General features: G+C 37.2%; 1 protein-coding gene across 1 annotated transcript; it reads left to right on the top strand.

Annotated features, from left to right (window-relative positions):
• Nucleotides 1-392: 392 nt before the first annotated feature.
• On the top strand, nucleotides 393-1,028 carry LOC137966318 (uncharacterized). The gene has a single exon (XM_068812899.1). It carries the CDS (start codon nucleotides 393-395, stop codon nucleotides 1,026-1,028), a length of 636 nt encoding a protein of 211 aa, XP_068669000.1.
• Nucleotides 1,029-11,793: the final 10,765 nt, after the last annotated feature.

The following is an 11,793-nucleotide window of genomic DNA, read 5'->3' as shown; positions in this document are numbered from 1 at the left end:
GAGACACTGTCGAGACGAAACTTCGTCGTCTCGACGAAGAAGAGGTATAGTAACAAAAAAAAAAAAATCTTTTTGAACTTAGGTCTGTATAATTATTGTTTGCCAAGTGGACAGACCATCAACCCAGCAAAAGAAAGCGAACCGGACCAGTCCAAATCAGTTTATGGACCGGACCAGACCAGACCGGATCGATATTATTTTTTTAGAAAGCGAACCGGACCATACCGAATCAGTATACAGACCAGACCAGACCGGACCGAATCACTCTACGGACCTTCTTTTTCATCACGTCGAAGGAATTAACACCGATTATTCATGTGCAATCTGAAAACTCTGGTTTTACAACCAGTGTCACTCTTACCGAAGTCAACTATGATGTATGGTCCCAGATCATGGAGATGCAAATTGCGGGACGAGAAAAGCTCGAATATATTATAGGAAAAACAACATTCCCACAAGAAACGAATGCCTCCTATGCGAAATGGTATGCTGAAAATCAAAAAGTCAAGGGGTGGTTGGTAACCTCTATGTCACCAGATATTATGAAGCGCTATATTCGACTGCGTACCGCACGCGAAATATGGAATGCTCTGGAAAAGGCTTTCTATGATGGGTCAGATGAATCACAATTATTTTCATTGAATCAGAGAGTTTTCTCCACCAAACAGACTGGTTGTCATTTATCAACGTATTATGGTGATCTGGTGAAAATCTTTCAAGAACTTGATCATCGTGACAGGACTATCATGAAAGATCCTGATAATGTTATCGCTTATAGGAAATCCGTTGAAAGATTGCATGTTCATATTTTCTTCAACGGATTGGATGCAGAATTCGAACAAGTCCGTGGCGAAATTCTCAGAAAAGACCCGATATTGAATCTTGAAGAAGCCTATGCTTATGTACAACATGACTCTGTCCGTAGAACCACTTTAAATAGTGAAGTTGACCGTGTTGAGACATCTGCAATGGTAGCATGTCGAGCTAAGCCTAAAACAGCTCGACCAACTAGTCCTAACAGTTATTAAAATCGAACATCAGAATCTCAGAATCGTAGCTATGAGGTTGGAACAACCAAACCAGGGCGCATTTGTACTCACTGTGGCGAGACTGGGCATACAAAGGAACAATGTTATGAACTTATTGGGTATCCAGAATGGTGGGATCCTACAAAAGCGCCTCGCAAACGGAACTTCAAATCAAATAATCATGCTTCCGTTGTAGTAGCAGAACCTTCCACCTCTCACACAACTGAGGATGCATCAGTCTTAATCACTACATCTAGTAAGGTTCTTAATACTTCCACTCCTAGTAGAAATAGTGAATGGATAATTGATTCTGGTGCTACTGATCATATGACCTTTGACAATCATCATGTTAAAAGTATGAAACCATCTGAACAGCATATCGTATCTACAACAAATGGTACTCCATCTCCCGTTATTGGAGAAGGTTCTATCACTCTCACTGAAAATCTGAGTCGTGATTCTGTATTAGTTGTTCCAACCTTCAATCATAATCCATTATCAGTTGTTCAAATAACTCATACTCGGCATTGTATTGTGGTTTTTTGGCCTAACCTTTGTGTTTTTAAGGACATTCGAACTCAGAAGACAATTGGGTATGGTACTAGAAGGGGGAAACTCTATTACCTTGATCTACAGCCAGAAATTTTTCATCAGTTAGCCCAAGTGTTCTCCATGAAGAATAAATCTGCAGATTTTGACATGTGGTTATGGCATAAACGGTTGGGTTATTCATCCTTTGATTATTTAAAGAAATTATTTCCTACACTTTTTGCAAAACTATCTATTTCAAATTTTAAGTGTGATGTATGTGAATTGGCGAAAAGTCATCGTGTTCCATACCAAATAAGCATGAATAGGAGCTCAACACCATTTATGATTATTCACTATGATGTGTGGGGTCCAGCAAAAATAGTCTCTCTTAGTGATAAACGGTGGTTTGTTTCTTTTATTGATGATCACACCCGTATGACTTGGATTTGTTTAATGAAGTCAAAAAGTGAAGTTGGTTCATTGTTCAAACAGTTTCACAGAATGATAGTCACTCAGTATCATTTTACAATACAAACTCTTCGAAGTGATAATGGTGGAGAATTTGTGAATCAAAGTTTCAAAGAATATCTAGATGATCATGGTATTACTCATCAAACTACTTGTCTGTACACCCCTCAGCAAAATGGGGTTGTAGAGCGAAAGAACCGCCACCTTCTTGAGGTTGTTCGTGCTTCCTTGTTTGAAGCTCATATGTTGGCCAGTTACTGGGGTGAAGCCATCACAACTGCAACTTACCTTATCAATCGAATACCCTCGAGTGAGTTACAATTTAAGACTCCCTTGAGTGTTCTTCATAAAACCATAAGTTCACCTGTTGTGCCGAATCTGCCACCTAAAGTTTTTGGGTGTGTAGCCTTTGTTCACCTCCATAAGTCATTGAGACAAAAATTGGAACCCCGAGCTCTCAAGTGTGTTTTTGTTGGTTATGCTCAACATCAGAAAGGTTATCGTTGTTATCATCCTCCCTCTCGCAAATTGTATGTCACTCTTGATGTGGTATTTCACAAAGAAAATATGTATTATTCTACTCCTGAGTCTTCAATACAGGGGGAGAACATGATTGAATTGAAGACCTTTTATCACCATTTGGATATCTTGGCTACTACAAGTGGTCAATATTCCGATTACAGCTGTGGACATCAAAATCATACAAATCAACATGATTCACAGGATGGAGAAAGACAAGACCAGATGGAAGTGATGCAACTAGAGTCTCAGCCGCCATCTTCCCCCCTTCATAATGTACCAATGGATCAATTGCCTTCTGAGTCCGAGTCCATGTCTGAACCTCAAGTAAGTTCCGAAACTCAACTAAGAGTGCTACCTCATCGAACCACAAGAGGAAAACCTAGAGTCAATTATGAACCTCTTCTCACCTCTAAACCTCAGTATCACATGCATAATTTTGTGTCTTATCATAGATTGTCAAAGGCAAATGAATTATTTGTGAATCAATTATCTGCTATATCTATTCCTAATAGTGTGCAGGAAGCCTTGAAAGATCCTAAGTGGAAAGAAGCTATGAATGAAGAAATGAGGTCCCTTCAAAAGAATTCAACATGGAAGTGGTTGACCTACCTGTAGGAAAGACACCAGTTAGATGCAGGTGGGTATTTACCATTAAATATAAAGCCGATGGCACCATTGAAAGGTTCAAAGCAAGGCTTGTCGCCAAAGGATATACTTAAACCTACGGGATCGATTATATGGAGACATTCGCACTAGTGGCCAAAATCAACACCGTTCGGATTCTACTATCTCTGGCTGTGAATCTTGATTGGCCCTTATATCAGTTTGATGTAAAAAATGCATTTTTGCACGGAGATCTCCAAGAAGAAGTATATATGGAATTACCTCTTGGATGCATTATGCAAAACAAAGGATGCAAACAAGTATGTAAAATGAGGAAATCCCTATATGGTTTGAAGCAGTCCCTGAGGGCGTGGTTTGGAAGGTTCACGAATTTTATGAAATCTATCAAATACAAGCAAAATAACTCAGATCATACTGTCTTCCTGAAATATAACAAGCTGGGAATGATCCAGAAGAAAAGAAATCATTGCAAAGTCGTCTGGCTAGAGAATTTGAAATGAAGGATCTTGGCTACTTAAAATATTTTCTTGGCATTGATGTGTCCAGATCCAACGAAGGAATTTTTCTATCTCAACGAAAATATGCTTTGGATTTATTGAAGGAAACTGGAATGACAGCATGTAGTCCAGTTAGTACTCCTATGGAAGAAAATCTGAAACTGAGAATACATTCAGATCAAGTTCCTACTAACAAGGAGCGTTATCAGAGACTAGTTGGGAGGTTAATGTATCTTACACATACCCGACCAGACTTAGCTTATGTACCAAGTGTGGTTAGTCAATTTATGCACTCTCCAAGTGAAGAACATATGAATGTCGTCAACTGTATCCTGCGCTACTTGAAATCATATCTAGGGAAAGGAATTTTATTTAAAAAGGGAGGTGACTTAAAAATTGAAGGTTATACCGATGCCGATTGGGCTGGGTCAATAAAAGATCGACGGTCTACATCTGGATACTTTACATTTGTAGGTGGAAATTTGGTCACTTGGAGAAGTAAGAAACAAGAGGTGGTGGCTAGATCTTCAGTTGAAGCCGAATATAGGGGAATGACTAAGGCAATATGTGAATTATTATGGATAAAAAATCTGATACAAGAACTACATATTGAGCAGACAAGTCCTATGAAATTATATTGTGACAATAAGGCCGCATGTGATATTGCCCACAACCCAGTCCAGCATGATAGAACTAAACATGTTGAAGTTGATAGACACTTTATTAAAGAAAAGTTAGAAGCAAGAATCATTGAAGTCCCTCATGTTCGATCTGAGGATCAGCTTGCCGATGTGCTAACCAAGGCAGTGTCTTACCGAGCTTTTAACAAATGTCTTGACAAGTTGGGCATAAGTGATATCTATGCACCAACTTGAGGGGGAGTGTTAAGATTTACTCTCAGATTTCTTTCCTTAAGGAGAAATCATGTAAATATTCTGTAAATCCGGTGATTGTGTAATCTCGTTAATCACTCATAAGTCTTCCATGTATATTCTGTAAAACGGCTATTTAAGCCGATGATGTGAATGAGAAATCAAGATTGAATGTGAATTATTATTTTCGACTAAAGTTCGATCGAATTTTACTCTCTCCTCTTTTCACCTCCAAAATTAACTGCGATAAAGGTGAGAGAATGTGTGAGAGTAAATTTACTTCGAGCTGTTATCAATTCAAACGAAAAGCTAAATTTTCGCAAATGAGATAAAGGTGCGTACTTTCTGAAATTTTGGCTTATGTTCAATGGTCTTGGTGATGCTGAATGTGAGAGACTACGAGTAGTATTTTATTTAATTTTTTGGTTTCTGTGTTGTTGTTGTTGTGGAATATTGGAATTTGTGTTTGAATCGACCGGGCCAGTCCTTATATAAGATCCGTGGGGTTGCTTTCCTAATAGGTTTGAGCCTTTTAGTGCAATAGTTTTAACATGGTATCAAAGCAGGTTGGTCCCGAGTTCGAGTCCCGCTCCCACCGAATTTTGTCCCGGGTTTTTCCAGGAGTTTGTCTCGGGTTTTTCCGGTGAATTTGTCCACGGGTTTTCCGTGTGGGGGAGTATGGGGTTGCTTTCCTAACAGGTTCGAGCCTTTTAGCGCAATGGTTTCAACATGGAATTCACGGTTTTAATTGTCGTGTACTGCTATTTTCTTCTTGAAGTATATTGAAGAATATCTGTATTTTAGCTTTGCGTGTAAATAGTTTTCCTGCACAGCATTTCAACTTTGCGTATAAGTATTCAAACAAACCATCTTCAGCTGGCTTTATCTAGAAAGCTTGCCACCATTCTTCATGATTGCGTATTGAATTGGGAATTTTTTATGTTATGCAACACACTACTATCAGAAACAAAACAAAAGAAAGATGATTCAACTTGTGAAATTCTTCAACAGTTCATAATACCCTGGTACTGGGATGATTGTTTCACTATGGCGTATTGGCAGGGATCCTTCAAATCTCAGGCTGGGATGATGGGCATCATTTGCATGTATTTAGCCATATCCCCCAGTCTCAGGCTGAACAATATTTTAAAACAGTAAAATGAGTATTGTGTATAAGATGGGCAGCTTCAAAATCCAAGACATATTGGATGATAAATGAGAATTATTGCCAGTACTCCTACTTTTTCCTTATCTCTGGCATATTACCTATGCTCGATCATGAGTCTTGTTCATGTGACAGACAAGTAGGTGCAACTTTTGGTTGGCTTCTTTATATCGACCTGATGGATCCTTTTCTATTGTAACCCATGTGTCTTCTTAGGTTATGATGGTCATGTTAGTGTTTTATGATTAATCATTGAATTGATTAGTTGTTTTCCATTTTTTCTTAGAGTAGATTTTAGTGGAAGTTCTTTTGATGGAATCATTAATAGAAGACAGAAGTCCTGTTGGTGCAAAAGAAGATTATACCACTATTAACTCGGTGAATGATGATACATTTGAGGATCAGCAACATGCTCCTTCAGTGCCTACAACAGGTATGGAGTGCGACTCTTATGAAGCTGCGGGTATATTCTACAACCCCTATGTGAAACGTGTCGGATTTGGAATCAGAATAAGACAGTCAAGATCAAGTAAGAAATATGGCAAGTCATTTTGTGCAATTCTCTTGTAACAAAGAAGGGTTTAAACAACCAAGTGAGAGGACAAATACTTCAGTACAACTGAGACCAGATACTAGGTGTGGTTGTTTGGCAACCATGAAACTGAAGCTCACTGGATCTGGCAAGCAGAGAGTCGTTGATGTTAACCTTGAGCATAACCATTTAGTTAGTCCAAGCTATTCATGATTCTATACATCACATAAGCAGATGGATGATGGAACCAAGAAAAAACTCAAGTCTCTTTCTGTCACCCGTTGAAGAGGCAGACAGTGATCATCTAACCTGTGAGGAAAAGATATGTGGATAGCAGTTTCTTTGAGAAGATTTAGAAGTCATACAAAGCTTTTTCCATATTATGTAATTGAGGATTTTGAGTTTTTTCTATATGATGGACTACTTCACATGAACTTGGACAATGAAGGTCATTGAAGAAATGTGTTTTGGACTGATGCCAGATTTAGGACAGATTATGAATATTTTGCAGATGTAATAATGTTTGAAAAATCGTGTATTACAAACAACTATAATTTTCAGTTTTCTACATTTGCTGGAGTGAATAATCATGGAAATCTGGTGTTATTAGGTTGTGGTTAAGTAGTGATTGCGACAAAAGGGACTTTTGTGTGGTTATTTAAGATAGGGTTGTTAGCAATGTTCAGTCGTTATCCAAATGCCATAGTTATTAATCCCTCTGAACCCATACAAGCAGCAGTTACTAAGGTTTTCCCGGATGCACACTATTGTCTCTGTTTTTGCCAGAAAATGAAAGGATTCCTGAGAAATTGGGATGGTTGTATGAATATAAAACCATAAAAGATGTGATGGAGAAAGTTGTTTATGATTCTCTGAAAGTTGATAAATTTGAGAGAGAGTGGAAGGAAATGATTGTAAAGGACAAGCTAAAAGATAAAGAATGGTTGGACACATTATTCTGTATAAGAGAAAGATGGGGGTTCCAGCTTTTGTGAGAAACACAATTTTGGCTGGACTGACTACTTCACAATGTAAAGAGAGTTTGCTTATTTGATGGTTATGTCCATCAAAATTTGTTTTAAGGAATTTTTGGAGAAATATGACCTCACCTGGCAGGCCAAATATGAGAAAGAAGCATTGGCTAATTTTTCCAACTTCAACTTACAACCTCTTTTGAAGATTCAAACTTGTTTTGATCAACAATTTTCCCATGTCTTTACGAATTATGGAGTTGCAGCTATTGTGAAAAACACAATTTTGGCTGGACTGACTACTTCACAATGTAAAGAGAGTTTGCTCATTGGATGGTTATGTCCATCAAAATCTGTTTTAAGGAATTTTTGGAGAAATATGACCTCACCTTGCCGGGCAAATATGAGAAAGAAGCATTGGCTGATTTTTCCAACTTCAACTCACAACCTGTTTTGAAGATTCAAACTTGTTTTGATCAATAACTTTCCAATATCTGTACGAATTACAGAGTTCCAGCCTTTGTGAAAAACACATTTTTGGCTGGATTGACTTCTTCACAATGTAAAGAGAGTTTGCTTATTTGATGGTTATGTCCATCAAAATATTTTTTAAGGAATTTTTGGAGAAATATGACCTCACCTTGCAGGCCAAATATGAGAAAGAAGCATCTGTTGATTTTTCCAACTTCAACTCACAACCTGTTTTGAAGATTCAAACTTGTTTTGATCAACAACTTTCCCACGTTTGTACGAATTACAGAGTTCCAGCTTTTGTGAAAAACACAATTTTGGCTAGACTGACTACTTCAGAATGTAAAGAGAGTTTGGAATTTTTGGAGAAATTTGACCTCCCCTTGCAGGCCAAATATGAGCAAGAAGCATTGGCTGATTTTTCCAACTTCTACTCACAACTTGTTTTGAAGATTCAAACTTGTTTTGATCAACAACTTTCCCATGTTTGTACGAATTATAGAGTTCCAACATTTGTGAAAAACACAATTTTGGCTGGATTGACTTCTTCACAATGTAAAGAGAGTTTGCTTATATGATGGTTATGTCCATCAAAATTTGTTTTAAGGATTTTTTGGAGAAATATGACCTCACTTTGCAGGCCTAATATGAGAAAGAAGCATTAGCTGATTTTCCAACTTCAACTAACAACCTGTTTTGAAGATTCAGACTTGTTTTGACCAACAAATTTCCCTTGTCTGTACGAATTACAGACTTAAATAAATTTCAAGATCAGGTTAGTGGTATGCTAAGTTGCTGCAACATCCTACAAACACAGGTTGATAGGTCAATTATCTCCTGTGTTGTCAAAGGGAGAATTTTTGGCTAAGATGGAAAGTTATTGGGACCAAAAGAGAATGAGGTTCTTTACAACACAAATAAAGAGGAAGTTACTTGCAACTGTGGTTTGTTTGAGTTTTATGGTTTTCTTGCATAGACATGCTTTATGCACTCTCAATTATCATGGAGTTAACGTAATTCCATCCTAGTACATTTGAGTCCCATTGGCGAAATGATTTTAAACGTGTGTTGACTTTAGACTATGATTCCACTACTCCCTTGCTTAGCTACCCAATACGATGTTATGATGTTCTTCATGGGACGTTTATTCAGTTGGTAGAGGCTGGAGCAGCTACAACATTGCTTTGGAAGTTCTTAATGAGGGTCTGAAAAAGATTCTGTGTGCAGATGATGGTATTGTTTTGGTTGAAAAAGAAACAAGTAAACAATGCGGTGATGATCCTAACCCGTGGAAAGGAGGTAGCTTAAATGGAGTTTATTATGTAAAAGGAACACTTCAGCAAGTAGTTGACTCTGCTAATCATACCATTGTCTGCTGAAGGATGAAATACTGCATTCAGGAATTGACAAATCCATTAACAAGAAGGTATTTTAACTATGACAAGTCTCTTCTATGGGCTCTAATGTTTGATGTTCTTATTTTTCTCAGCTTCAAATGTTTTGCAGCAGTAACTTCCTGCAATTGTGTCGAATGCTTGCAGCCCTTACTTGATGACTGGTGTAGCAGTTACTTCCATATTCCAAGACCCCAGGGTTATACACAACAGGGTATCCAAGAGCTGGTCAAGAGTTACTTAATTCATCCATACCTTATTTTTTGGATTTAATTCTCTTTGCTGTATAAGTTTTTTTAAAATAAAATATTTACTTTTGAGCAAAAATACTTGCTCTTTGCACTACTCAAAACAGTGAAAGTATTGCTCTTTTTTATTTTGTTTGGCATTCTTTACCAGAATACATACACCTCCCTTCATTAGCATGGTTACTAAACATTAACCAATTTTTGTCTATTATTGGACTTCCATTTCCAAAAGCTAGTCCATGATCATGGCCTGAGATTTTGTTTTGGTTTTGGAGGGTTTTCCTGTGGCTACTGTCTGTCTCTTTTGGAAGGAGAAATGATTTTCACAAGCAGATCCTCTCAAGTTCGTGTCATCTCATTGAGAGGTCACCTTGTTAGTGGCGGTAGGTCCAGCCCAATAGATCCTGATAAATCAATGCATATGTCATCTGAGATGCTCTTGTGTTTTTGCCCTTCATTAATGGTCCCCCTTTTTTCTGATTGTTGAGTCTTGCAGTTCTCTATTGATGCATTTGTGAAGGTGCAATGAAGGATTGCATCCTTGTTAACGTACATAATTCCTGATTTACAAAATACGGAAATTATAAAACCTTAGTTTGGGGGTGGGGGGCATTTGTAAGTTTTTTCTGTGACTTCAGAGTCTATAGTTGTAATAACAATAAGCTATACTCATAAACCACCTTATATGGACTCATAGGAAAATTGCGTTTGCTTTGCAGTGTTCCTGAGGAGGGTTTCGGTGTTGGAAGTCCAGATAGTGTTAATTTGTTGAGCTTAATTAACGCCTTACGCTGAGTCGGTATATAGATCGTAGTGAAATATTGCAGCGGCGGAAGACAGGACGTAGTCTTACCTTGAGGCAAACATGTATAAATCTTGTGTTTTTCGTGCTTGATTATTTCTTCTTATGCGATTTTTATTGTTCTCGTTAGTATTGAATTAGGGCGTCTAATTCCTAACAGATGGTACTTTATGTTATCTAGAATTTAGATTTTTGCTGTAATGTTGTTTACATATGTACTGTTGTATTTGATATTTTATTTAGAATTTCAATCAAATTTAGATTTTGCTTTATTTTAAAGATCACAAAATATTTGCAAATTTGGCTCTTATTTCCATATGTACTTTTGTATTTTATATAAACTTGTTATTTCTACTTTCTACCCAATTGAATTGTGAGAAGTCTTGTAAAGTTTTTTACGTATCTAAAATGAAAATCTTAGTGCAAACTATGTGACATAATGGTGTAAGAGTTAGTGTCTACCTGATATCAGACCGGAAAAATGGTAGTGTTTGAACTTAACGTAAAAGGAGAAAATGTTTAGTCATGTGCATACTGTACTTTACACATACTGCTACAGGTTCTGGTGAAGATAACTGCTATTTAAAGTGCACGCTTGTTTGTTCGATTTTGGAAGTTCTTTATTTTTAATGAAGTGAATGCATAATACAAAAGCAGGAAGCAGACAAGGCAGCCCAGACATGTGATTAGTAGGACTAATCACTTCCAATGGGGCCACAGTTTCCTCTGGGTGGGATTTTTTCTCTTTTCTACTTCTGTACTGTTATATTAACTACCATTTGTTGTAGGGAAGTAGATTCAATAACAGATGGTTTATCACATGATGCTTCAGCTCCTGCTCTTGGAGAAAATTTCTCTTCTATTTTGGAACAACGTTATACCAGATTTTGTGGCTAAAGATTACTCTGAAGATCTTACATCTTTTGACTCTATTAAATACCCTATTATCTCAGCCTAGTATTTCATGTACTTTGTTGTAGGTTGTTTACTTTTCATCAGATGAAAGCCATCTTTGTTGTGGAGAGAGAATTAAAAAAACGAAGTTTTGCTCTCCAAAACTCAATCGAGGCAGTCCCCATGTTTACAAAGGAGATAATTATAGGTAAATAAATATGTGGGTAATTTCTGATTTGACAATCTGCTTATCTTTTTTGTAATCCTGTGCTTCATGGCTCAGAATTTTCAGGCCAACTCAATTCTGCAAATTTTCTGAATGTCGTAGCAGGTGCTTGACTTTTTGATGGTGCATTGCTACATGGGCCCTCGTCACTACTAAACCACATGCGAATGGGAAGCTCATTTATTGAATTCAACAGTTTCTCAGCCTGTTCTTAATGGGCAGCTGAGACTCTTTTAAGTATTGTACTCCCCAGTTGGAAATGGAAGGCTATCCTTTTCAGACTTCCATTAATTGAATGCTCTAATCAATTTATGTACTGAGGTCCATTAAAAAACAGTAAGTAGTGTTAGTAGTTTTGTTACAGTCTGTATAAGTGTGATCAGAAATTTTTGCTCATTAATATACAAATAGCAAATTAGAATGTATGTTTAGAATCTAATGATTCTTTTAAGTCTTCTTTAAAATCTTTGGGTGTTTCCTATCAAAGCTAACCTACAAAAGTGCCTCATATGACTGTTCTCTTTGGAATCTAACTCTAATATATGTCT

The sequence above is a fragment of the Aristolochia californica genome, unplaced genomic scaffold (assembly GCF_029961685.1).
Source record: "Aristolochia californica isolate CCGP_79_NKW_82.1479 unplaced genomic scaffold, dmAriCali1.0.hap1 SCAF_5, whole genome shotgun sequence".
In the NCBI taxonomy this organism is placed as follows: domain Eukaryota; kingdom Viridiplantae; phylum Streptophyta; class Magnoliopsida; order Piperales; family Aristolochiaceae; genus Aristolochia; species Aristolochia californica.
Note: the sequence above shows the minus strand (reverse complement) of the source record. Positions and strands in the feature narration are given on the sequence as shown.